This window comes from Semicossyphus pulcher, unplaced genomic scaffold (genome assembly GCF_022749685.1).
Source record: "Semicossyphus pulcher isolate SPU_LCO1_2020_fin unplaced genomic scaffold, fSemPul1.0.p SCAF_37, whole genome shotgun sequence".
In the NCBI taxonomy this organism is placed as follows: domain Eukaryota; kingdom Metazoa; phylum Chordata; class Actinopteri; order Labriformes; family Labridae; genus Semicossyphus; species Semicossyphus pulcher.
Window position 1 is genome coordinate 407,501 of NW_027211712.1, and position 27,791 is coordinate 435,291.

General features: G+C 46.0%; 1 protein-coding gene across 5 annotated transcripts; it reads right to left on the reverse strand.

Moving 5' to 3' along the window:
• Nucleotides 1–6,888: 6,888 nt before the first annotated feature.
• On the reverse strand, nt 6,889–27,511 carry ptbp1b (polypyrimidine tract binding protein 1b). 5 transcript variants are annotated; one of them, XM_069679177.1, is made up of 14 exons: nt 27,450–27,511; nt 16,825–16,885; nt 15,944–16,116; nt 15,721–15,867; nt 15,413–15,541; nt 15,204–15,314; nt 14,936–15,113; nt 14,707–14,784; nt 14,359–14,483; nt 13,198–13,231; nt 11,641–11,733; nt 11,005–11,221; nt 10,801–10,878; nt 6,889–9,380 (listed from the first exon to the last, which is right to left on the reverse strand). In XM_069679177.1, exons 2-14 carry the CDS (start codon nt 16,835–16,837, stop codon nt 9,248–9,250), a joined length of 1,509 nt encoding a protein of 502 aa, XP_069535278.1. In that variant the 5' UTR covers nt 16,838–16,885; nt 27,450–27,511; the 3' UTR covers nt 6,889–9,247. The 5 variants fall into 5 exon arrangements, with proteins under 5 accessions (XP_069535278.1, XP_069535275.1, XP_069535276.1 ...); XM_069679174.1 differs by having other exon boundaries at nt 14,359–14,501; XM_069679175.1 differs by lacking the exon at nt 27,450–27,511 and adding an exon at nt 21,439–21,471 and having other exon boundaries at nt 14,359–14,501.
• Between the last annotated feature and the right edge of the window lie 280 nt (nt 27,512–27,791).

A 27,791-nucleotide genomic window follows, 5' to 3' on the forward strand; every position in this document is an offset into this window, starting at 1 on the left:
TTCTCCTCCCTCTCCTCCCCTCTCCTCCCTCTCCTCCTCCTCTCCCTCTCCTCCCTCTCCTCTCCTCCCTCCCTCCTTCTCCTCCCTCTCCTCCCCTTCTCTCCTCCCCTCTCTCCCTCTCCTCCCCTCTTTCCCTCTCGTCACCTCCCTCCCTCCGTCCTTCTCCTCCCCTCCCTCTCCTCCTCCTCTCCCTCTCCTCCCTCTCCTCCCCTCCCTCTCCTCCTCCTCTCCCTCTCCTCCCCTCCCTCCCTCCCTCCTTCTCCTCCCTCCCTCCTTCTCCTCCCTCCCTCCTTCTCCTCCCTCTCCTCCCCTTCTCTCCTCCCCTCCTCCTCCCCTCCCTCCCTCTCCTCCCTCCCTCTCCTCCTCCTCCCCTCCCTCCTTCTCCTCCCTCTCCTCCTCCTCCCCTCCCTCCCTCTCCGCCCCTCCCTCCCTCCTCCTCCTCCCCTCCCTCTCCTCCCTCTCCTCCTCCTCTCCCTCTCCTCCCCTCCCTCTCCCTCTCCTCCCTCCCTCCTTCTCCTCCCTCTCCTCCCCTTCTCTCCTCCCCTCTCTCCCTCTCCTCCCCTCTTTCCCTCTCGTCACCTCCCTCCCTCCCTCCTTCTCCTCCCTCTCCTCCCCTCCCCTCCCTCTCCTCCTCACAGAGTTATTTAATCTCCGCCTGCAGCAGCAGAGTAAACTCTTCCTCCTCTCTGTGGGGGACAAACAGGTGAATTTGAACGCTGGTCCCTGAACGCATCGCTGCAGGCTGCGTTTAAAGCCAACAGGAAACGTCCGTCCCTCCACAGACATGTTAATAAACACTAAATGCATCTTCAGCCTGTTTGTCAGAAAGAAAGGGGCGACACTTCTTTGATCACCTGGTGGATCTGTACGTCAGTCTTTAGGGATTCTTCAGACCGTTAGCATCGATGCTTTCAGGGTCCGTGGGTTAAAGGCCTCCTGTCTTTTATTCTGAAGGTGGAATTACTTCCTGGAGTGATCTGATAAAAACCTACATTCACACTCAGTCTCTCGTCTTTGTCTGTGAACACCGACTGAAGGTTGTTGAAGCTTCACACTTCATGTTCTGTAAACGGTGAAAGGTCTCTGAAGATGCAAACAACGTTTATTCACCTTTTGAAGAGTCACAGGCCTGAAAGCAGCGCGCTCGCTTTCTGCTCTGTTACTTTCACTGCTGATCACTTTGACTGATCTAATCAATCAAATGTTTTCTGATTGAAGTGATTTTTAGAAGAGGAACAGATTATTTCACAAAGACCAACAGAACGGTTCAGTCGGGAACGATGAGAAGGAAAAAAAACACATACAAGGCTTCAGAGAGAGAAAGAGGAAAAGGTGGATGGAGCACAAGAAGAGGAGCAGAGAGGAAGGAGAGGAGACAGACAAAGAATGAAAAAAGAAGGACAGGAAAGGAAAAGAGAGAGAGCACAAAGGAGGTAAAGAAACAGAAAAAGGAGGGAAATAAAGGATCCTGCTCGGGATGAAGGAGGAGATTAAAAAAAGATCAAAGATCAAATAAGAAGCGAAAATCTTTAATCAGCAACCTGACTGTCAGAGGCCTCTGAACTGTCAATCATCCTTAGGGGGAGGGGGAGGAGGAGGAGGAGAGGTAAAGGAAGACTAAGGCTATGTCCACACGGAGACGGAGCCGACTTCGTTTTGAAAAAGTTTTCTGTCTCAGGAAATGTTTGCGTCCCCACGAAACTGCAGAAACGCTGTAATATATACAACCGGCCTGTGGGTGGCGCTGTAAGGCTAACCCTGTAGAGCATGCGTATAAGTGCAACAACAAAGAAGAAACACAAGCAGAAGACGGTGGTGGTGGTGGGGTTAGCGCATGCGCGACGTACGGAGGCGGCACGATTCAAGAAAGATCCGTCTCGGCTGTACACACGGAAACGCCAGGCTGGCGTTCGGGGATTTATCCACTCTGGGAGGCGGTTTCAAAGATTAGCGTATACGGCTCCTGAAGCGCCGGTTCCGTGTGGACGAAACAACCATACGACAAAAAACTGGCGTTTACTCCTAAACCCGTCTCCGTGTGGACATGGCCTAACCCATGAGCCTCGGCTGCTGTGGCTAGCTTTCCTAATGGTGTCTTTAGTCATGTGACTTTTTCATAGACTGTATTTGGTGTGCATGTGTTCTAATGTCCAGCAGGGGGAGACTCCACTGGTTGATCCTATAGAAGTCTATGAGAACATGTTCCTCCTCCTCTCCTGATGTATTCCCTCAGTAAACATGTTCCTAATGAGTTTATGGTCTCAGTCTCTAGTTTCAAGTCTTCTTCAACACAGCATGATGTTCATTTAGTCACTGATGCTCCCACTGAGAGTCACACAGACCAGGAAGAGGGGAGGGGTTAGGGCGGGGCTACCTGTGAGTGTGTGGTGTGTGTGTGGTGTGTGTGTGTGTGTGTGTGTGTGTGTGTGCGTATGTGTGTGTGTGGTGTGTGTGTGGTGTGTGTGTGTGTGCGTGTGTGTGTGTGCGTATGTGTGTGTGTGTGTGTGTGTGTGTGCGTCTCAGAGGATTATGTTAAACTTTCTGCTCTCTGTTTCTGTCTGACAGCCGTGTGAGACCAAGCTGGCATGCAGGCGCTTTTTTTCCCACAATCCCTCTTTGTTCTGCTGCGTGTCACCGGTCCAACAGGGAGGGGGGGTTGGGTGGGGTGTATGTAGGGTGTGTGTGTGTGTGTGTGTGTGTGTGTGTGTGTGTGTGTGTGTGTGTGTGTGTGTGGGTGGGGGGGGGATAAAAAGACACGGATATGAACTTCCTCCAGTCTGTAAAGCCTCAGATCTTTTCTTCTGCTTTCCACAGAACTGAGCGCTTCACTTCTTCTTCTCCTGTTTTATTATCTGCAGATCTCTCTCCTGCTGTTTCTTCTTCTCCTGTTTTATTATCTGCAGTACTCTCTCTCCTGCTGTTTCTTCTTCTCCTGTTTTATTATCTGCAGCTCTCTCTCTCTCTCTCTCTCCTTCTGTTTCTTCTTCTCCTGTTTTATTATCTGCAGCTCTCTCTCTCTCTCTCTCCTTCTGTTTCTTCTTCTCTTGTTTTATTATCTGCAGCTCTCTCTCTCTCTCTCCTTCTGTTTCTTCTTCTCCTGTTTTATTATCTGCAGATCTCTCTCCTTCTGTTTCTTCTTCTCCTGTTTTATTATCTGCAGATCTCTCTCCTTCTGTTTCTTCTTCTCCTGTTTTATTATCTGCAGATCTCTCTCCTTCTGTTTCTTCTTCTCCTGTTTTATTATCTGCAGCTCTCTCTCTCTCTCTCTCCTTCTGTTTCTTCTTCTCCTGTTTTATTATCTGCAGATCTCTCTCCTTCTGTTTCTTCTTCTCCTGTTTTATTATCTGCAGATCTCGCTCCTTCTGTTTCTTCTTCTCCTGTTTTATTATCTGCAGCTCTCTCGCTCTCTCTCTCTCTCCTGCTGTTTCTTCTTCTCCTGTTTTATTATCTGCAGCTCTCTCTCTCTCTCTCCTTCTGTTTCTTCTTCTCCTGTTTTATTATCTGCAGTACTCTCTCTCCTGCTGTTTCTTCTTCTCCTGTTTTATTATCTGCAGCTCTCTCGCTCTCTCTCTCTCTCCTTCTGTTTCTTCTTCTCCTGTTTTATTATCTGCAGCTCTCTCTCTCTCTCTCTCTCCTTCTGTTTCTTCTTCTCTTGTTTTATTATCTGCAGCTCTCTCTCTCTCTCTCCTTCTGTTTCTTCTTCTCCTGTTTTATTATCTGCAGATCTCTCTCCTTCTGTTTCTTCTTCTCCTGTTTTATTATCTGCAGCTCTCTCTCGCTCTCCTCTTCTGTTTCTTCTTCTCCTGTTTTATTATCTGCAGCTCTCTCGCTCTCTCTCGCTCTCCTCTTCTGTTTCTTCTTCTCCTGTTTTATTATCTGCAGTACTCTCTCTCCTGCTGTTTTCATGAAAATGAAACAACAGGGGGTCAGATTTGATCTTACGTGTCCGTGTAGTTTTAAGGATGATGATGAAGGATGTTAGGCGGTGAATCACTTCCTGGTTCAGAAGTTTAAAGCAGCTTCAGCTCAAGCTGCTGAACGAGCCAGAGCTACGAGCCTCCCGCTGTCTCTTCGCTGTTTTCCTCATTGTGAAGAAAGTTGAGCTGTGTGTGTGTGTGTGCGTGTGTGTGTGTGTGCGTGTGTGTGTCAGTGTACTGATGTTTTAATGTGAGTGTTTGCTGCCCCCTGCTGGTCCTGATCAGCCATCACGCTCCTGATCATCACTTTAACTCTGTGACGTGGTCAGTCCTCCCGTCCTCCAGGTGACACTCTCAGCTTCACTAACGTGTCACAGTGAACAGGTACAGTTTTCACACTCGCACTCGGAACCAGTTAAACACAACTACAACACAGCTGTCATGATTTACACACAACAACTCACAACTGTTCACACTTGTTTCTAATGAATGTTGAATCGATGTGACATGCAGGAGGAGGAGGAGGAGGAGGAGGAGCTAGATGAAGAACATTTCAGATGACATTCGAGCAGCTGTCTCAGACCGTGTTCTTGTTCATGTGATGCCGATGAGGGAAGCAGCACAAAGACATGAGTCTGTTCGTGTCGCTGCGTTCCCAGTGTTCTGATGTAGTGTCTGATGAATGCTGTGTGTCGCTGTGTGTGTGATCTGATGTTTCTGATGTTTCTGATGGAAGGGTCAGAGGTCTTTCATGTAGTCGGAATATTTGGTTTTTGTGTTATTGTGAAAAACTGTAAAAACACAGCTGGGTTAAATATTTCTGTCTTTAACACTAGAACATGTTTCACAGTGAACCTGGGACTGTAGTTAACCAAGCATCTTTACCTGTTTCATGTCAGCTAAAGTGAACACACCGTGATACTTACACCAACAGATTGTAATGATTCATAAGCTGCATGTTCTCACAGAACATCTCCTTCATTTTAACAAGTTGTTTTAAATGAAGCGAAGTGAGACGTTTATGTCTGAAGGTGCTTCATGTCGGCGTTTCACTGGAATGAAGCTTCAGTTTAGACTCCCAGCAGCCTCAGAGAACACAGCGAGATGAGAACGGAGAGATGTCGATCCGATGCATCTGAGGACGTCGAGAAATCTGAACGCTGAACGGCTTTCGTGACACAGCGTCAAGAGAATTCATCTCAAGTTTAATTTTTAGCTCTAGAACAGATTGTTAGCTGTTAGCTGTTAGCTGTTAGCATGCAGATCTGTTTATAGAGATTAATAAGAAGCTAAATCGTCGTCAGATGAAGCTGATGGAGCCGGGGTGACATTACAGTAGATTATGTTCCGCCTGCTTAGCTCTCCTCACCGACTGTTTTTCTTGCACACGCCGCAGCCTGCTGATACGTGGTTGGTTAATATTACTCGGACTGCAAGCGTAGTTCAAACGGAAACCAGAACAGTTGCCTTCCTAGAAATTCACGTCGCTGACTACAGATTTACATTTCTATGTAGAATCTGTAAATAGAGATTAGGGTGGAATAATCTCCCAGCTCTCTACTATCCAACAGGACAATGGACTCTTCCCTGCACCCCTCCCCCTCCCCCTGTCCCACTCTTACCTCCAACCAGGTGGAAAGAGAGCTCTCCAGACTCCGCACCAACAAAGCCAGTGGGCCAGACAACATCAGCCTCAGGGTCCTCAAGGTGTGTGCTGGGCAGCTCGCAGGAGTATTTCAGCACCTCTTCAATCTCTCCTTAAGGTTAATGATGGTGCCCCACCTGTGGAAGACCTCCTGCATCGTCCCAGTAACAATGAAAGGACGTCCCAGCGCTCTCAACGACTACAGACCTGTGGCACTCACGTCACGTTATGAAGACATCTCAGAGGCTGGTTCTCCAGCACCTGAAGACACTGCTAACTGCTTTCCTGGACACGCTGCAGTTTGCATACCAGCCGCACATTGGTGTGGAGGATGCCCTCATCTTCCTGGCCCCCAAGTCCCTTTCGCACCTGGAGAAGCAGGAAGCACTGAGAGAGTCATGTGACCTCTCCAGTGCTTTAATACCATCCAGCCCTGCCTTCGGAGGGACAAGCTGCTAGTGATGTAACTGCACCCTGACACCACAGCCTGGATACTGGACTACCTCACTGGCCGGCCGCAGTATGTCAGAGTGGATGGCTGTGCCTCTGAGGTGGTGACAAGCAACACCGGCGTACCTCAGGGAACTGTTCTGGTACCATTCCTCTTCACTCTCTACGCCTCAGACTTCTGGTTCAACTCTGGTTCCTGCCACCTCCCACCACCTTTTTTTGACGACTCCTCCATTGTTGGATGCCTCTCACAACACTGACGCCCTCTTCAGGAGGGGACAGAGCAGGCTGCTCTTCCTGAGGAGACTCAGGTCCTTCAGTGTTTGCAGCAGGCTCCTGAAGGCCTTCCACCAGTCTGTCGTGGCCAGCGCACTGTTCTTTGCTGTGGTGTGCTGGTGGGGTGGCATCAAGGCTGGGGAGGCTAACAGACTCTACAAGCTGGTGAGGAAGGCCCGCTCTGTGGTCGGGCTTGAACTGGAGCTGTGGAGTCAGTGGCTGAGAGGAGGATGAGGGACAAAATTAAAGACATCTTGGACAGTATTTTTTATTTATCTATCTATTGTTATTTTTTTATACTGTATTCACTGACTCGCTACTTTGTCTTGGTGCTGCTGTAACACCTGAACTTCCCTCTGGGGATCAATACAGGATTATGTGATCTTAAACTGCACATACAGCCGTGTTAGGGTTAAATACTGCATCATGCTGCTGTCAGTCCTCCCATCCCTAGGTGGCGCTCGTGAAAACGGTTAGAAACGGTTGTTTACATGTATTTTGTGAAAATTAAGGCTGTTGATACGTGTTGTGTTTTAACCTTCAGGGCCACCGTACCTGACCGTGTGAGGACTCGGGAACAGACGACAGGAGTCTCTAGAGTTCTGATAAAAAGTGATTTAATGTGTTTTTCTTTGTGACAAACAGTGTAAGGCTCAGAACCGTCGCTCACCTGGATCAAAATATACACGTTCATCAGATATAAAACCACCAATCAGCTCTCAGACTCGTCACTGTGTAGAAAACACGTATGTACACTTCATCGCCCCTCCCCCACCCAACCCTCCACCTGCTGCCCACTCACTGGTCCCACTCCTGCCTCAACCATCTCACCCACCTCACCTGTCTCAGCTGAGGGTCTGTGATGCATTCAAGTCACCTGGGAAAAACGTGGACTTATTTACATCGATGTGGACACCTGGGAGAGAACACCTGAACACATCACCTGTGCAGTGGTGGTCGGTTAAACTTGTGTTAGCAGTATACCGGAGCCTTTAACCTGCGCAGACGCTGCTGTGGACATGTACACTCGTGCTGTGTCTCTTTGAAATAACACTTGTAAACACTAGATGGCGCTGTGGTTTCCATGCGGTGAGCTTGTTTCAGAGACTTCATGCTCTTGTACTGAAATGACTGCGCACACAGATCACTACAAACACCGAGACGATCAACATCTGAGTTTTAGCTTCATGTTGAAGCTAGCTACAAACTAGCACCAAGCACAGGGTCCTCTGTAGTTCTGGTGCGAAGCTACCAAACGGACCAATCACAGCCAAGCAGTCTGTGCCGAAGGACTCCGCATGAAACAAACTGTTAGAAAACAGAGATGTTTTTCTGTCTGTCTAGTTTCAAAATCTCCTCTACGAACTCTCCCAGGTGTCTTGAATGCACCACGACTGTAAACCCATCAGTGCAGACAGTGAGGGTTCTTCACGTTGAAGTTCAGGTGGACGTCTGAGCGGCTGGAATGTCGACGTAATAATATTAAGACACAGATAAACCGAACCAGCATGTTGTGGTTTCACGACATTTCTGACGGAGCTTCTTCTCCGTCAAACGTTTGTCTCAGAACGAAGAGGAATGATCACCTGATGAACGACTTGAAGGCACTCCACATTACATCTGGTTTTGCAATAGAGACTGAAGTCGCACCGGTGGTTCGAATCCAGTGAAGCGGTCGAGAAATTAAAAAAACATTCCCACAGGAAACACCAACAGAGCCAAGGCAGCTCCCCATCTTTGTGTTTTAGTCCTTACAACCAGAAACCTGAGGCAGGCGGATTGGTTTGCATCTAGAAGGCCGTTTTTGGTTTCAGCTGTAGTGGATCACAAACTTATAAATAAAACCGTTCAGAGATGCAACGCGACAGACGAGACAAGCCGACATCGGATTCACGAGTCCAACAGAACACGACAGAAACAAAACAGTTTACGATCTGCAGATCGTAAAAGGCAGCGAGCGACGAGAAGAAGCGCCGACCTCGCGGAGACACCAAAAACCCAACAAACCAAAAGGAATGATTAAAATATTGCTACAAGATTGGATTTGAATAAAACGTGATTGCATACATGGAAATAAAGGAATCAAAAAGGAACAGAAACACAGAATTGTATCTAGGACTAAAGACCCAGCAAACCCGCTACAACAGAATCAGTTCACATGTTCGACGCTACAGTAACCAGCAGTACAAAACACTAACATGAACACCAATAAAATACACATAAAATATGAATATATCTGTAATACATCTCAACAGTAAACCTTTATCATCTGTAAACCTGCTCTTTGCCAATTTACAGAGGCATGATGGGAGATTTGTTTTTTTCTACATGTCAGAGTCGAGGTCGTTCTGACGTCAGGAATAAGGCACAGGGATTATCTGAAGGCCAAACCACGGCTGTGAGGCCCGGACTAAGATCTGCCCGTTTGAGAGCAATCCAAACGTTGTCGGCGCTGATTCGTTTGGTCAAAGGGGAAACTTCAAAGAGGAATATAAGGACCACAGGAAAACTGTTCATCTGAGATTAAAGAAAGAACTCTGAGTTAGTGAAGTCAGAATTTGAAGAACTCCAGTTCACAAGTAACAAATGTACAAGGCCGACCGTAACTCCTTGATTCTGGGATTAAAGTCAAAGGCAAGAGTGGCTAAAAGGTAACAGCTTCAAAAGAAGACGCTTATATTCTGACTACAATCTGAGAATTCCAGATTATTCCAAAAATCCTGACAGACTCAGAATACTGACTTTATTCACCTGCTTCTGAGATTAAACGCAGCATTTTCTCAGAACTCGTATTCCTTTAATGACCCCGCCCTCTTTGAAGACAACAAACCGTTAAAAGAGTTTTAAAAAGTATAATTTAAGACCACACAGACTTCACGTGGTTTCTGCAGACATGCATTGGAATGATTGGAGTGTAGCGACACCGTCCAGTCAGGATTCAGACGGTGGGGTCAAAGGCTCAGATGGAGGACTTGGAGAAGGAGACTCGCAGGTGGTGGTTCTCTCCCAGGTCGTGGTTGTGGAACTCGATCAGGGACTCAATGGCCTCCTCCACTGAGCCCATCTGGATCAGAGCCATCTTGTGGTCCTTCCTGAAGGAGAAACCAACAGGAGCTTATTAGATTGTACAAAGTCCACAAGTACATTTAATTAAATATAGTGAAGGAGAAGGGTTCTTGGAAAAGGCGTGTATGAAAGCTTCAGGGCAGGTAAAGGACGGGCTTCTAGGATAAGAATGAAAACTTCAGGACAAGGCAAGCACAAGTTTCGCGGCAAGGCACAGAACAAAGACTTTGAGGAAAAGAAAAGGAATTCAGGGCAAGAAGGTTTCAGGACATGGCAAGGACAGGGCCTGCAGGGCAAAGGCAAAGCCTCAGGCACAGGTGAAGGTGAAGGAAAGAGGAATGACAGCGGGCCTATTGGACAAGGATAAGGGCAAATAGGAATGTCTGGAACTTCTATGCAAGTTAAATACTACAGGACAAGGGTGAGGAATTCAGGGACGGTGTTTTGGGACAAGATCGTGATATTAGAGCGAGAATAAAATCCTACAGGAATGGACTAAAGCTTCAGAGCTTCAGAGGTCAAAACAGAAGACATCAGGGTAAGCACAAAGACTTCAAGGTAAGGACAGGGGTTTGGGGGCAAGACAAAGGTGCTAGGACTTGGCCAAATGGTTTAGGACAAATATCAAGGCTTCAGGACAAAGAGGGAGGTTTAGGGACAAGAATAGGGCCTTCAATGATACGATCCCAGCAAGAATAAAGACTCGGGAAGGGGACAAGGACGACTTGGCTTTTGGAAAGGGCAATTGGCAAAGTTAGGAACTAAAGGGGAAGGATGAAGCCTTCAGGGGCAAGAACAAGGGTCCTGGACATGAATAAGGGCAGCAGGAGAAGGGTATGGGCTTTGGGGCAATGAGGAGGCTAGCACAGGGACTGAAGTGCAAAGAAATACAATGCAGGGCAAGGAATGAAACATCAGGACAGGGATAATGGCTTTGTCATAGGAATGAAGGCTTCAGGGTGAGTATATGAGCTTCAGTCAGCATCAATCTTGAGATCTTCAGAGCAGGACAATGATTCAGTGCAACAGTAAGGGCCTCAGGACAAGGGCATTAGGACATGGACAAGCTTCATGCCAAGAAAGAAGAGGCCCGGGTAAGCACAGAGACTTCAAGGTAAGAATAGGGGATTGGGGGCGAGATAAAGGTTCAAGGGCTTGGGGAATGTTTTAGCTAGACCACAAACAAGGTCTTCAGGAGATACTTCAGAACAAGGATCTAGGCAAGGATGAAGACAGTCAATTTGTCAAGGATCGAGGCTTCAGAACAAGTCATTGTGCTCATGAAAAGAACACGAGGTTCAGGGCAAGACAGAAGGCGTCAGGTCAAGAACAAAGGATAGGGAACAAGGGTAAAGGTGTCAGGGAAAGGGCCCAGGGTTCAAGTGATTTCATCAATGAAGCATGTATCAAGAGTTTGAGAGAAGAGACCGTAAAAGGACGACTTACTGGAAGAACTTGAAGGCTTTGACCATGGCTCCTGAGCTGGAAAACAGCATCTTGAGGTCGTCCTCAACCACAGACGGGCTGTAAGTAGAGTAACTTAGCATTCAGGCCACATTAACCACATATGTTTACATGTCTGATTTGGGGAATGTTTCAGGTTGTTTCAGTCTGGTGTCAGGTGCCAGGTGATCCAGCTGAAGGACTTACGGGATGTTGGACAGGTGTAGGGTGGCAGAAGGCGGGAAGATGTTGGAGTAGTTTTTGGAGCCGGGCTTCTTGAAGCGGTGCAGGGGGGAGTTGCTGTAGTCCTTGGTCAGGCCCTGGTCCTCGTGACCTTCACGGGGGAGCTGAACACTGGTGTGTTTGGACAGCGTGATGCGCAGAGACTTCCCATGAAGCTGCTGGCCACTCAGGTGGCTCATGGCTGCAAATCAGACAGGTGACAAACACTGCTCAGCTTTTCTGCAGATTATTTAACAGCTGATTGTATTTCTCTTTTCTCTGCCTGAAACACTAAACGAGGAGCATCTCCAGCCTCAATCCTTAAAGCCGTCTGCAAAGTGCAACTTTACGTTCAGTAACTTCTGCTGAGCATTGTTGGGGATGTTTTTGCTTTAATTTGAAAACAGACCGTGAAGAAGTTAAAGGACCTGAGAGCACAGAGATCGGACTAAAGGTCACAATAAACATATTTCACCCTCTCAGCATTTTATCATCCGACGACCCAAAGATGAAGATGTTTTCATTTTTACAGAGACGCAGCAAGAACCGTAATCTCGGAGATGTTTGTATACTATCAGAGAGAGGACCACAGAACCACACTGAGCATGTGCAGGAGGTTACCTAGCTGAGCCTGTGTGCTGTCAGACATCTGAACCAGAGCGTTCTCCTTCTTGTTGAACAGAATCTTCACCCTCATCACGTCGCCGTAAACACCTTCACACAGCCAGAAATAAAAACATGGATGGATAAAGGTTGAAATCTTGTTACACAGGAAGTGATGCAAACATAACGATGGACACATAAAGCAGCACCCTTAAACCCTACAGAGCGCTGAGTATGATGCCAAGCTGCTGACCCTTAGTCTCACGGTGCTATGAACATCTACGTGGGCGGGGACTTAACTTAAAGTGAAACCTGGAGGTGGCAGGAGGAGCAGCAGGGACACACTGCCGTCAGACAGCGGGAACAATATCAAACTTGTATTTTTGAACTTAAAAGGGAGGAGTTTCTGAATGTTACAGGAAGTGCAGTGAGGAAATTAAGGGTCAGAGAAAATTAAAATGGCAGATTACACCGTGTAGGAGCTATGAATTATGGGAGTGTCGACTAAAACAAAACAAGAGCAGCTGATTGAGCACTGAGGACATGCAAACTGAAAGAAACCCAGCATGCACACTCAAACACTTTACTGAAACAAGATGAAACACACAATAAATGCAGCTTAGATACGTTCATATAGATTTACACTGCCAGAGATTTCTGCCTCAGGTTTACAGACGCAGTGACGTTTAGTTTGAGCCGCCCACAGCAGCAAGAGGACGTTCAAACATCCAAAAGCAACCAGTGTGCAGTCTGTTCTCCCAGATTCTTCCTCAGCTGAAAGTAGATCCCGGTAAACCTGTTGGCAGTGATCTCCTGGATCCTCCCACACTCAGGCTGCAGTTGGGATTCAAGAACATTTTATTGAACCTAAATCATTCCCTGATCGGATTCAACTTTAGACTTCAGTTAGAAAAGTTACAGATGACGTGGCGTCGCAGCTCAGGAGGGATCGCTGGGATCAGCTGTTAGAGCTGCTAAATGAAAACCGTGAAGTTGATCGGGTTCAGTGATTGATCTCGTGATATCGAGAAAGTCTTCATATCGGCTGCTGCATTGGAGAGAAACTTTGAACTGACACATTAAAGCTAGCAGAGGGAGGAATCATGCTGGGACCACCCAGGAAAGAGCACTTAAAGGTGGACAAACACCTGCTCTGTGTCAGCTGAGGGCAGAAATCTCATGAAATCTGAGACATGAGCGAATGAAACAAAAAGACTTCAGGATCAACAAACAGAATAAATCTGTGACGTCGAACAAAACATCCTCGATTCATGAACACGTATCCACTAATCATGTTTCCTGTCTGTGCACTCTTTCATTCTGACAGGTAAAGCGTTGTCATCGGTCCTGAGCTCAGCACACCTGATACGATTAACTCTGAAGGACACACCTGCTCTCACACTTTAAGCTGCACCTCTGAGAAAAAGCTGCAAATATTGTGATTCAAACTGAAATCATCACACAAAACCAGCAGACACTCATCATTTCATTACACCAACAGGAAAGAGGAGAAACAAACATGAACACAACCAGCAGCGTCGGATAATTCAAAATAAGAAGCTAGTGACAACATACCGAAGAGAATAAAGAGGCAGTGGGGCGTAACTCTCTTTAAAGACAGCAGAGAAGGCAGCGGAGGGACAGGACAGGTAAAGGTGGGAGGGCAGGACAGGTGGAGGGTCCGAGGCGTTTCCATGGCAACAAATTAAAGGAACAAAACAAAAAGACAGGTGAGGGGTCAATCAGAAGGTTAATTACCTTTGGAGAGGAGGGGTCAGATAATATGAGGAGAACATGTTCACACAGGACTGGACAGGTGTGTGTGTGTGTGTGTGTGTGTGTGTGTGTACATACTTTGGGTCTTAATGACTAACAGGTGCAAACAGTGTGTGAATGTCTCCAGTAGATGTGTTCATCCTGCAGCAGTGAAACAGGCTGTAATGGCTGCAACATAATCCTTGATGGGTCAAAGGTCGTCCACTAAAAGTTCTTGTTGTTTCCACTGACAGGCTCAGATTGTTATTCTAAGTGTGTGACAACATGACAGAAAGGATCCCTACAGAGATAGACCTTTTTGTTACAGAGGAAGATGATTGTTTTAACCACACACAGACGTTACATCGCTCTCTGCACACACACCAGACTCCGTTCAGAAAAACACTGATTTAAGCTCACAGGAGCTGCTGCTCTGCTGCTGCCTCGATTCCTCAGTTTGTTGGTGTTGTTTATGTGTTTCACAAATGTTGTGTTTTATTTGAAATAATAAAAAGTCCTAAAATAACACAAATAAAGGGATAAATCGAGGCAGCAGCAGCTCTGCTGGAGACACTCACAAAGCGATTAGCTGTCAGTCATTGAGACACTAAAATATGTTAAAAATAGGGTTTTAAATACAGGAAGTCCCCTTTAATATGAAATCTTTAAAACCATCACAGGAAGTCAGAAGGTGACGGTACAAACACCAGCGGATCAAACTGCACCATGGGACAGAACGAGAACACTGTCCTCTGACATCGCTCAGGTGCACAGAGAACACGTGTGGTTCGTCCAGACTCAGTGACGGAGGAACATTTAAATTAAGTTTCAAATAAAACTTCACATCATTAAAGTTACAGATCTCCATGTGTGACACATTATCAGGACTTTAAGCCTTCAGAGTCCTGCTGCAGTTCAGGACAATGTGAGAGGACATGATGATGATGGACAGATGAAGGAAGGTGATGGTGATGGACCCACCTCAGGGTTGAGGTTGCTGATCAGCAGGACACAGACTCCAGCAGGGAGGGGGGGGAATCCCAGCCTGGTGGCCCCGGGGAGGGACAGAGAGGCCAGGCCTCCGGGCAGGGAGGGGACCGTCAGGCCTGGATAGGGGAAGGACACTGGGAGAGGTGAGACGAGTGAACATCCGTCTCAGAGCTGCAGGACACGTCTGACTGACACTCATGTCACAATAATCCAGACTACCATGGTGTTATTAGAATATCTACCATTAATCAAAGTCCTGTTAAAGCTCCCTGTGAGCCTCCACAGATAAACATGTCACACCTGCAGCTGTGTGACTGGATCTCAGCAGGTGAGACTCACCTGCAGGTTGGAGTGTGAAGGCTGGTGGGAAGGCATGAGTCGCTCCAGCGTACGGAGCAGCTGAGATGATACCTGGAGCTGCAGAGCAGAAACACCAGAGTCACTGCTGTTTCTCTTAAAACACAAAACAAGAAGAACCAAAGCAGCTGACAGCAAACAACCAGCAGCTCCCAGTAAGAACTCGGGTCATCCTGTGTCATGAGGCGCACACGGTGTGTCTGTGTCTTACTGAAGGCGGTGGCCATGGCTGGGTGCTCCATGGTGGGCTGGCTGTCTCCGGAGGGCAGGTCCGGTCGGGTGAAGTCGCGGCTCTTTTCGTTGTTGTATTTGACGTTGAGCGCGCTCAGTTTGGAGAAGCTGATCCTCAGCGTGCAGCAGCCGTTATAGATGTTCTGTCCGTCTAGAGACTGAAACACAGCAGCCGGTTCAGGTTATTACTGAGAGGAGACATGTCCTCTGTCGGCTGTCTGATGAGACCAGCAGGACGTGACGCTCACCAGTTTAGCTGCCTGTGCAGACGCCCCGTCAGGATACTGCAGCAGAGCCTGAAACTGACTGTTCTTAGTGAAGACGATGATCCTCAGCACCGTGCCGAATTTAGAGAAGATCTGAGGACAACACAGGAGAGCGACCAATCAACCAAAGGAAACATGAGAACTCCTGCAGAAACAGCTCACCTGGTTAGCGCCTGTGTTGCTGTTCGTACCTGGCAGAGGGCGTCCAGGGTGACGGGGTAAACTAGATTCTCCACCACCACCCTCAGCACCGAGCTCGGAGCCGCCACAGCCGTGTCCACGTGAGACGTGCTGAGGGCCCGGAGAGCCGCCTGGGCCCTCTGAGAGGAGAGAGCGAGAGGAACATTGGATGCTGTACAGTTGCTAACAGATACTAACAGTGTCCAGGTTCTGTACAGATGCTAAGAGAAGCTAACAGTGTCTGAGTGCTGAACAGAAGCTAAATGAGGCTAACAGATGCTCTGTATGTATGCTAACAGATGCTAAAGAACAGCCGTACCTCCTGGTTGGGGGAGTTGTCGGTCTTCAGCTCCTTGTGGTTGGAGAACTGGACGTAGACGGGGTGGTGTCTGATGATGGGCATCACAGTGGAGTAATAACCCACCATGTTCTGAGCTGCTTCCTCTGAGTTCATCTCTAAGAAGGCCTGACGGACACACAGCACAGGTTACCTCAGTAAGAGTACGACCACGCAGCATGAACACTTGGTCGGAGCACTGCACCTGGTTCTTGGCTTTGAGCATCAGCAGGTTGGTGACGTCTCCGAAGGGCAGACCGAGGCTGATGACCTCGGCCTCCGTGATGTCGTTGGGAAGCTTGCGGATGTGGATGACCCTGGACGGCGACCCCGGACCTCTTATGTCACCTTTGAACTTCTTACTGTCGTTGCCATTGGCTAGACAAGGTAAGGTAAGATTTATTGAGCCCCCACAGAGGACATTTACTCGTCAGCAGCTCACAAAACAGGCAAATTCAATAAAGTACTCTGGTAATAAAAACAGACCAAACGTAGGCGGCAATAACAAGATAAAAATATGACTAATGATAAAAAACTATTCACACTATGTACACATTTGTCCTTGTCCAAGGATATGCAGGGGATTTTTAAAAATGAAAACACACACGGTGTGAGGACAGGAAACAGACACCTGAGCGCTCATGGTGTGAACCAGTGAGGTAGAGACAGGTGCTGACGTTCAGGTCTCTGTTTGTCTGAGTGAGCACATAACTGAAGCTCCTGATGACTCGAGTACATCAGTTCTTTCATCACAGAGCAAAACGTCCAAGTGACACGTCCGAGTCTCTGAAGCAGTTTCTAAGAAAGGTTCAGAGTCCTGTCCTCCATCATCATTCTGTTATCATCATGTACACCACCTGTGGGACACTTCTACTAAAGAAGAGTGAATGTGTAGAACTGCCCCGCCTGCTTTGTCCTCGCATGTTAACATGTCACTCTGAACAAACTACACCTCACGTCTTTGACACTGCAGAGGGGTCGGATTAACGTCGACCAAAACTAATATGAATAATATGAATATATATTAGAGTGTTCTTGTTTGTGTGTGCAACAATATTCAACAATCATGATAATAACATGTCTGACCTGTGGTGCTCATGATATACGGGCCGTTTGAGACGCTGGAGAAAAGCTCGTCAGATCCTCTCTGAAACATAAACACCAGGGTTAGCTCCTCTGTGAGTCACACACACACACACACACACACACACACACACACACACACACACACACACACACACACACACACTCTCTTGTTTTAGTGGTACAGGTGCTGCTGCATTAAACACACAGTCGTCTAGGGCTGCTCATTACGCCGACAGACACAAAGTCGACTAATCAATTAATTGATTAGTCCCAATTGTTTAGTCTATTAAAAGAGATATTTAAGTTAAAACACATTAAAGCAGGAGGGTAGGGCTGTCCAGCAAAACTCTAAACTCGAACATATAACAGGAAGTATACGATATGTATGTGTAAGAAAAAACCATTGTTCGGATATTAAAATTAATATTCGATGTAAAAAACATCTGCACTACCGTGTGTTCTCTCATTCTTGTTTTTTTTTTACCTGTACTCAGACCAAAGAGGCGTTCAAGGCTTAGAGACACTACATTTGATTTCACTGTTAAAGGACTCTGGACTCCCCTGGCCTGTTCCAGGATGTTCGTATGTTCTGACGATTGTAATCTCTTACTGTGATGCGCACGCTCTCGGTCACGGAGCGTCTTTGAATGCACACGCCACTTTATACTACGATACGTTAATAATTAACTTTAGCCTAGCTAAAAGAGCTACTTGGTAATGAGTGGTAATGATGGAGGAGAATTGTAATCCCAGGCGGCCGGAGAGAGAGAGATTGTCACCCGCAGGATAACAGACAGGTGGAGGTGTGTTGATGTTTTTGAAAGGCAAGTTTATGTTTAAATAAATCTACCTGTCACAGCACCGCTCGCTCGGAGTGCTGAAAGTCCGTTCTACCGTAACCAATTTATTTGATCTGTTTATATTGCAAACAGGAAGCTGACCTTTAAACGGCATGTTTGTGTTTACATGAATGTGTCTCTCTCTCGTTGTGTTGGTAGGTCCTCTTTGGACATAAAACAGACACTGGCGTTTTTTTTAGAAGGACCATTTTGACAGCACGAGCTGACGGCTGTTTGATCATCAGGTAATGAAGTCGTACATAAAGAGCTGAACCCAGGAGCTAACCAGGAATATCTCCATGTTCTCACTGCTCCTCCCAAACACAGCACGTGCTGTTCCTGCTGCTGCCACCAGAGGGCGCTGCACAGACACACTTCACACACACAAACTCCGAAACTAAAAGCTGACACGTCCAGGTGTACCTGTCCTCTAAGGTAAAACTGAACACAGAGACAGAGACCTCATGCTGAGCACCTCATCATCAGTGAGACCCCCCCCCCCCCCCCCCGGCCTGCGGGGGTGAATTCCTGAGCTGTGGAGCTCAATGAAAACCAGATGTAGTGAAAACAGGCCGAGCCTCATTCAGCAGATGGTTCAGAGAGAAGAGCTCCTCTTCATCCGACCCTCGCTGCAGACGCCGGGGGAGAAATACCTCATCAAAACACTACATGACATAAATGAAACGTATGAAATGTTTTGCTCTCAAACTCCCGTCACAGACAAGAACTCACACTGACACGGTCGGCCCGTCATCGGGACAATCACCGCTGCTCAGACACAGCTGTTGGATAACTACGGCACATGTATTCAGCATAATGAACTCCATCAGAGTCACGTTCCTGCTCTCGCTTTACTTCCTGTTTCTGTTAATGAAACTAAACACTTCCTGATGTGTCACATGAAAGGCCTTACAGAGGCTCTGAGGGAACAACCCTCTTCACCGGACTCATCTCTGTTTGATCCACTCATGCTGATCATGTTGTTCTGTAACACGTCACTGACCTACGTGTCTATAACACTCTCATATCTTGCATGCTAATGTTACTGTTGCTTACTGTTTGAAGTTATAGTATGACTAATGGTTGGTGTTTTAGTTTGACAGAGAAGAGATAAAAACATCTCTTTGTGCTCAGACGATCTGCTGATGTTCTGTCACATCAAACTGAATCTTTGGTCTCACCAAGAAGCCTGCAGACACATAAAGGCATCATTAAATGAACCTATCATCCGTCACAGCTAGGGCGGGGGCGACTCGTCCACATCATCGATTATGGAAACATTTCCATTTGTAAAATGTGCGTCGTGCGTCACACAACCTGAAACACAGGGTGAAGAACTGGCGCACAGTCAAGTTGCAGCGTGCAGAAAACAGATCTCGTGTTCTCGGGCGCCGTGTTCTCAGGCGCCACGTTCTGATTGGCGGCATCTTGAGCCTCAGACGTTTGAATGAAGTGGTACGATGTTAAATATAAGCTTAACTTCCTCTCTATTTACCGTCACTCTGCCGCGCTCTCTCTCTCTCTCTCTCTCATACTTGCTCGACCACTCACTCACTGCACACTTCACAACACAAGTTACAACAAGATGAGAGGAGAGATGCGTTTAGGTCCAGTTGGGAAAAACTCAAACTGGCTCTTTTAATAGAGGGGAGGGTAAGAAGTCGGCCTCTGTGGTACCTGCTGAATGATTGTTGATTGGTGTTGTGGTACGTTCTGGTCTTTAATCAGCTCATCTGCTCGTTCTGAGTAAAGATGCTGATTCTCCAGGGTTTTGCTTTGACACACAGTGATTCAGTTCATCCGTCACAGCAATCCATCTCAAGCTGAGCTCCAGCCTTTTTCTAATCAGGCATCTGACAAGTATTGTTATATATATAATAATATATATACTAATAGAATATATACAAGTAGTCTGTTATTATTTAAACAATCATCTTTAGAATAATCAAAACAACAAACAATTCAATGATTATCAATTCATTGATAAATATTGTTAGGTGCATCCCTAGTCACAGCCTCAGGAAAATATAAGTGGACTTCATAATGTATTTGTGTGTCCCCTCAGGTGTGACTGACAGGCTGCAGAGCGAGAGGAACCTGAGCAGGTTTCATGTGAACAACAGCAACTCAGATCTTCTTACTGCTCCTCACATGAATAATAGAGCAGAAACCTGAGTCCTGGTCCACGTCCTGTTTCTGGATCTGAACCTGCTGCCTGACAGCTGCTGACCCACAGACCCTCCGCCTGCCTCAGGCTGCAGAGGGCACAAAAGACCCATGGACCCTCCGCCTGCCTCAGGCTGCAGAGGGCACAAAAGACCCATGGAAGGCAGTATGTAGCATGCACCAGTGTTGTGACCAAGTCTCGAGTCAGTCTCGAGTAATTTTTTCTTGGGCAAGTCGAGTCATGTCACTTTTTCCCCCCCAGACCCAGCCCTCTGACCTGTAGTATCCACTCTTTATAAAGAGAAAACACAAGGTGTTAGCAGCTCGTCTGATAATGATGTTATTGGCCAGTTTATAACCTGTTCAAAGAGTCTGACAGTGGATTGTATCTGTGTTATCTCGCAAACGCAGCCATGATGACGGTCTGCTCTGAGAGCGTGCTGAGGAGTAACGAGTACGACTGATGAGGCTTCTATTTGGGGGCTTTGATGTTGCGTGTTGGCATAGCGATGAGTTTGACTGACAGCCAGTCATCCAATCATGAGCTTTCTGAGTCGTTCAATCATGATGTCCAGATTGCGCTGCGTACAGACCTGACAGTTAGACAGAAACTTTTGATCTTTTTATATTTAACAGCTAACATTCAAACTTATGAACACACGCAAGTCACCCGAGTCATCAGGCCTCAAGTCCAAGTCGAGTCTCAAGTCATTTACTTTTTGTCAAGTCAAGTCACAAGTCATCAAAACAGTGACTCGCGTCGACTCAAGTCCAAGTCACCAAGTCTCAAGTCCACATCTCTGGTATGTAGTATGTAGTGAGCAGTATGTAGTATGTAGTATGGCATTTAAAACACATCACGAGTCTGCTATCAGAGACCAAACCACACCTCAGTGCCCCCAGATCAATGATGATATAATATTATAATATCAACACAGTACAATTAAATATGATATAACCCTGAGGAGGCTGAGAAATGAAGCTAAAAGCTGCAGTTCCTCTGGTGTCCACTTGAGGCTGTCTCCAGCAGTGAGTCAGTCCCCATAGAGCCCCATGTTAAACTTTACAGCAGAAATAAACATGTTTACAGCCTGGTACAAAAAACAGTTTGGGTCTCTATAGCTCATTTCTCTCTTCATGACAACTGTACGGGGAGAATCTTTATACAGCTCACCTGTTTACATTATATTAAGGCTTAAAGTGATGCAGCATTAGGGGCGTGGCCTCTTTGACTGACAGGTTTATTGTACTAACAAACCCTCCAACAATTCTGAGACACCGTTCTTCACTGAACTGTCCCTTTAACAGGAGCCGGTCTGAGTGTTCGGGTGGGTTCAAATGACTCGCCTGAGGCCAGAGGAGGAAACAGGAGAGCTGGGATCATTTAAAGGATCCTCTTCCCAGCAGCCCCTACTCCGTCACTTCCTGTCACCTTATCACCTTATCACCTTATCACCTGAGCACTGATTACACTGAATCTGTCTGTCAGACACACAGGAAGCACACAGCCTGAGAGGAGCTCACAGCAGAAATCAAACCAAGCACAGGAGAAGAAGGAGGACATGCAGGAGGAAGAGGAGGAGCAGGAGGAGGAAGCAGAGGTGCCTACCTTAGTACCAACTGTTATATCGTGGTGGACACTGCTGTGAAGAAAAGACAGCGTGTTAGCAGCAGCAGGGAGAGAAACTCAAAACAACGAGCAAAACAAAGTGAGATGAGGTTAAAGAGACGCTGCCTGAGCAGACGAGCGGAGGGGGGAAACACCCAGCAGACAGCAGGCTGAGGACACAGAGCAGCTACAGACCAGCGGTAACCATTTCTGAGGCTTCTGTCACTTTATCAGGATCATTAAAAAGGTCCCCCTGATGTGATGCATTCACTGTCATCCCGTAAAGACAGCTGTGAGGAGATAAATCACTGTTGATAATGTGAGCTTGAACAGGATGTGTATCACACGTGTGCGTGTGCATGTTCACGTTAAACCATCAGAGGATCTTTGAGCTGAAGCAACAAACACACTTTAAATCTGCGACAGCTGGTTTACACTGTTTGTATTCAAACAGGTTCCGTTATGTTTGGTGAATTATAAGTAAATTGTTGTTTAATTTGGTACATGTTGAATTTGTCATATCCTGTGGCCAGGGCTGCAGACGTCCGTCCTGATGCACGACAGCATAACCGATCCGCGTACAACAAAGGCACTAACTCTGCGTTACCTTAACTGACAGAAATCTATGCATTTCCTGTTATTTCTGATCATTGTGTTAAAATGTCTATCATGCTTGAGTAAATGACATTTACACGAGGAGCCTAAATTAAAAGTGGTTAAATAAAAAATAACAATTACCTAACTACAACATTTGAAGAGGGGGGTGAAGTGTGGAGGGGGCAGTCAGTGGTGGAAAACTATTAACTCAAGTAGCTACTACACTTTTTATTTTATAGGCCTTACATTTTATGCCACTTCCTAATTATATAATATATACATCATATATAGAGAAATATATCCTACTTTTTACTACATTGATAAAGTTACTTACCAGTAACTTTACAAATTAAGATTTTTACACAGAAAATGTAAAATGTACACGTGAAGCCGAAACAATTTAGTCAGTTGATTGGCAGAAAACGTGTTGGCACTATATTGATAATTGGTGTGTTTTGCCTGATGATGGTCTCGTACCGAAACGTTAGACGGTGTGCGGGAGTACACTGACCTGTTCCTCTCATACGCACCTGTTTGAAAGCGGATGTGTTATATTGATAATTAACTTTTCAGATAGGCGCTGGTGCCGTCGCTGACGGTTTCATGCAGCTGCAGTGTGAGTGGTGACCTGCTGTCAGGATATTATTGTCAAAGACAGAAACATAAAAAGCGCTCCTCAGCGCCCTGCTGCAGGTTTCCTGCTGGAGGAAAACCTCAACATTGATGTGACGGTCTTCCAAAAAGTTCAGTAGCTCGGAACAACTTCCGGAGTTGCCCTTTCACAATCAAAGCACACAACGGGAGATTGTCGTGTCAGTGGTGTTCTCGCCTTCTGTAAAAACTCTGTTTGCTGTAGGCGAGGGGTGCGGGAGGCAGGACATGACGAAAGTATGCAGCAGTTGTGACTCAGCGATTTTAACATTTCCATCAGAAAGAAAACTGCTTTTATTCAATGAGCGATCACAGGAAGTCCCCTCTGGCATTAGAGGTAGCTTAACGGCGGAGCGTTCAGGGTCAGTGAAAACAACGCAGCACCAGCCGCATGTATACAATCTAGCAGCTGTGGATGAGAGGAGAGCTGACTGTAGTTGGCGCTCGGTTCACTTTGTCATTTGTTATTGCTAAGCGATAGTTCTAACGTTACGTAGCCTACATACATAAAAACAAAAATCCCTTTCGACGCAACGTCGTTAGTCTCGCGCCCTGCCTGTGGCACAGCACAGGTGAGCTCTCAGGTGTGAATAAGAAAAGGTTTGAAACTGAATTTTTTGTCTGATAAAAATCCATCATGAACTTTAGAAGGGATTCATGTGTTTACTTTAAATCAGTGTTTGTTTCATTAAAACGCTGCACAGTTATAAGGCCTGTGAAGCGGGATACACACAAGATAACTGGGCCGAGCCGTGTCAGCCGTGTTCATGCTGTCAGTGTGGTCACAGTGTGAACGCAGGGAGAATCAGGCTGTCAGTCATTCTGATGTCAATCAACAGGACTGTGAGCAGGCTGGTGTCAGACACAGTGATCATATTAAACCTGTTCCACATCACATCTACCATCTCTCAGGAAAAAGACAGGATTCATGTCCACTTCCTGTCTGCTTCCTGTCCACTTCCTGTCTGTTTCCTGTCCGCTTCATATCCGCTTCCTGTCCGCTTCCTGTCTGTTTCCTGTCTGTTTCCTGTCTGTTTCCTGTTCGCTTCCTGTCCGCTTCCTGTCCACTTCCTGTCTGTTTCCTGTCCGCTTCATATCCGCTTCCTGTCCGCTTCCTGTCTGTTTCCTGTCTGTTTCCTGTTCGCTTCCTGTCCGCTTCCTGTCCACTTCCTGTCCACTTCCTGTCTGTTTCCTGTCCGCCCCCTGTCCGCTTCCTGTCTGCTTGTCCATCAACCCCAGTCAGAGAACATCAGTGTGGAGCTGAGCACAGAGTGTGTGGGAGTCAGGCCGACGTTTTAAACTGATCATTAATCATTGAACAGACTCACTTTACACACATGAACGACTGCAGGTTCATCCACAACATTGACACATGAACATAAATCATGTTAATGAGTGTGTATAAGCTGCAGTCAGATACATGAGTGCATCATGTGTGACGGGTAGAAACAGTCCAACATTTAAGTCTTTATAATCTCGTTTGACAGAAACGTGACATTTATTATATTAAATTGACCTTGTTCCATTTTGTTCCATTTCCTGTTTTGTCTCTTTACTTCCTGTTGTTGCTCTAAACTCTCAGTCCTGATTGGTTCACAGATCCTGCTGCACTTTTCACTCAACACTGCAGGTGATGAGGAAGAAGCTGCTCACACTCACACACCTGCAAACTCACTGCTCCCACTTTCCCACAAAGACAACTTCCTGTTTTATCTCAGTAACTGAACCTCTGCTGACAGGAGAACACGTGAAGACGCCATGTTGGACTCTGTGATGAGTTGGTTTGTTTTTTGAACATTGAACATTTAATTGAAAGTATAACTGCTCGATAAATCGGTTATGAGTGCAGTTGCGCAAAACCCAGCGGGCATCACTGCAACTGTGAAGACATTAAGGACCTTTTTATACCACAGACAGACAGCTCATTAATCAGAGGCAGGTAAAGGTTGAAGGTGATCACAGCACAGCAGGACACACACACTTCCTGTGTAGACAGGAAGTTAACAGACTTTTCATCCAGAGACTTAAAGATCTCTTTAAACCATGGTGAAATATATTCATCTATTAGAATATATTAATTTTAATTTCAATTACGATTTTGGCCTCCAAAGATTTAAAAAAATAATCGAGTTAAAGGGATTATATTGCCGCACTCCGTTTTGTAATGACGCTCTCGTTTTGTCCTGTGTTATAAATCCAGCGCACCCCTTCCCTCAGCACCGCTCCCCCGCCCACACTCACTCGCCAGGCTGTGGTGGCATGCAGTTCAGTCCGAGCCAGGGTGACGGAGAGAGAGCCTTTGGTCGACAAGAAGGGTAAAAGTAATTCTGTTGTTTGGAAACACTTCGAAGAGTTGAGGAGGAGCAGCAACAAATACAGAGCAAGATTTGTTTCACTGTGGCGTCTGCACCACCAAGGAACACGACCACTTTGTTTAATCACCTGAAATTCAATCACCGAGTTGCAATGACCAAACGATAAAGGAGCGAAGCACAGAGAAAAGTAAAGCCCCTTCGACTTCTTCAACCGCAACACATTCATCGATAAAGGCCCCCCCCCTGTTTTAATCTGAATTATTTTTTTTATTTTAATATTTATATATATATATATATATTATATTATTTATTTTGTTATTTATTTATTATTCTAAAAGTTTTTCAGTTGAATAATGTTTGAAGTTCAAGAAAAAAGTTCATGAATGGTTGCTGTTCAAGAGTCAGCGTGTCATCGTTTCAATAATCGTGATCTCAATTATTGACCAAAATAATTGTGATCATGGTTTTTGCTATAATCGAGCAGCCGTGTAATAAATACTGACGTGTTTGTTCAGGCCGACATGATACCAGCTTCAGTAACAAATCAATAATATCATTGGAATGAAGTTTGGAGTCTGTGTACACAGTTACACCTTCTATTCCTTTACCTGTGCAGCTGACCTGCTGTCCACTGCCTGTGTCATTATTGAGGAACTATTTCATTGCACACACCTCAAATGGACCCTGCCTCTATTAAATCATATTGTTCGAACTTTTAGGGGAAACTTGTGGAATTAAGGAGTCACAAAATAAAGGAACACGTAGCTCTCACAAAGCTCGCAAACCGTCCTGACAGACAGTTCATGTATGTGTCATGAGTGTAAATGAAACATGGAGCCTATAGTTGGACTGAACGTGTGAGACCGTGAAAGTTCAAACAAAGAGAAACCGGCTGGTCAGGCTGCAGCTGACGTGACTGCACAGACAGTGAAGAGGACCCTCGGGGCGAGAATGAGCCCTGACAGAGCACAAATATTCACAGCAGGAACTCAGACGTCTCTCAGGCTGCAGCCTTCATCAACACTCGATTACAATGACACTGAACAGCTCACAAGAACAGAGGACACAAGCTGACTGCCTACAGAGAAACTACCTGCAGACATGTTCCTCAATCCTGATGTTCAATAAGTCACACACATGTATCAATAATACCGTAATCAATAGAAAAGCGACATGTCCGTGTTTCCTTATTAGTTTTTACTTTGATAACATCAGCAGCTGCAGGAGAAACTGGTTGGCTCGTGTTTCCTGATAAAAACTTAATGGAGTTCAATGTGAGAGAGTTCTGTCTGTAACGAGCTCACGTGTTCACATTTTTGATTGACTGATTGATTTCTTTCTTTCTTTATTTAGAACATGTTAAATAATTATTAATAATAATAATAATAATAATAAATGTAGATACAAAAACATACTAAATAAAAAAATAAACAAGAAACAAGAAAAGTCCAAATAAAACTGTTATTAATCTGTAACATTAAAGATTTAAAACTCAATTCAGCGTGTAGAATTCATCCAATCTAATTCACACCGTTTATTAGACCAGTTACTTCCGTCAGCTCTCGCCAATAAACACATTACGCCGAACTGCTCATAAAACAGCATCATTTTAACATTCTCCTCCTCGTCATCAAAAACATTTAGCTTTAGAAACATGACTCTTTTTCTGTAGACTGAAAAGGCGGAAACACTCGGCACACATGCAACACACGGTAATTAAATTAGTATGTAATGAAACCAACATCTCTTACAAGTTCAAGTTTACCTACAATCGGCTTTAATAAAGGCCTCCAGTCTGAAGAACACGTTTGTACAACATAGAAACACCAGAGACTCCGTTTCGTTCTCGTGCAAATAAAACTGATCTGCTTATTAAAACCAAACAGCCTGACAGAAAGTGGCTCCTTTAAGTTCATGGAATCAACTGGATCAATTCTTCAATTCAATTATTCAACACCTGAAGTTACATCAACTAAAACAGAATCTAAACTTCAATAAGTGACGGGCTGAACACAGTGGGCGTGAGAACACCGTGAAGCTGTACAGACAAGTATTACTGATGCTAAGTGATTCTCGGGATAACTTCTTCATCGGTCGGATCTTAAGTTCATGGTTATACATTATAGAAAAATGTTACCGCAGGTTCACGAGGCCACATTCACCTCCAGGTTTTGTTCATGGAGTTTGGTGTGGAGGTGTGCCTGTAGAGAATGGCCCGTTCAGAGGCTAACACTACAGCTAGCTAACTCTGCTAGCCTAGCAAAGCTTCCTGCAACAACCACAACAAACACAACTTTACCTTTGGCTCAGCTAACAAGAAAAACACCGGTTTCTCTCCTAATTAACATTACCTATCGCCATGTTTGTGTAAATGCTCTGAGATGTCCGTTAAACAGCCAAAACAATGATTGAATGTGAGTGTTCATGTCAGTCGGTGGGATAACTCACCCGTCCATTGCACAACACGGAACTACGGAGCAACAGGTTCCAGCCAGCGGCCAGCAGGATACCCCAACCACCGCCGCTGGAAACTGACAAAATGGCGTCCGGCCCGAGGAACCCCCTGATTGGATAGTTAGAAGAATCTATGGGCGTTCCTGACCTCAGCAGCTTTCTGATTGGCTGGTTGGATAAGGAGCACAACAACAAAGACTCGAGATTCCAGAGATCGACGATTGTCTCTGAGGAAGATACACGCCTCCATAGAGGAAAAAACCGACCCACTTTTCTACCCGGGTTAGTGGGCGTTGTCCGGGACAACAACAGCACGTTCTCATGTCGGTGCCCCAT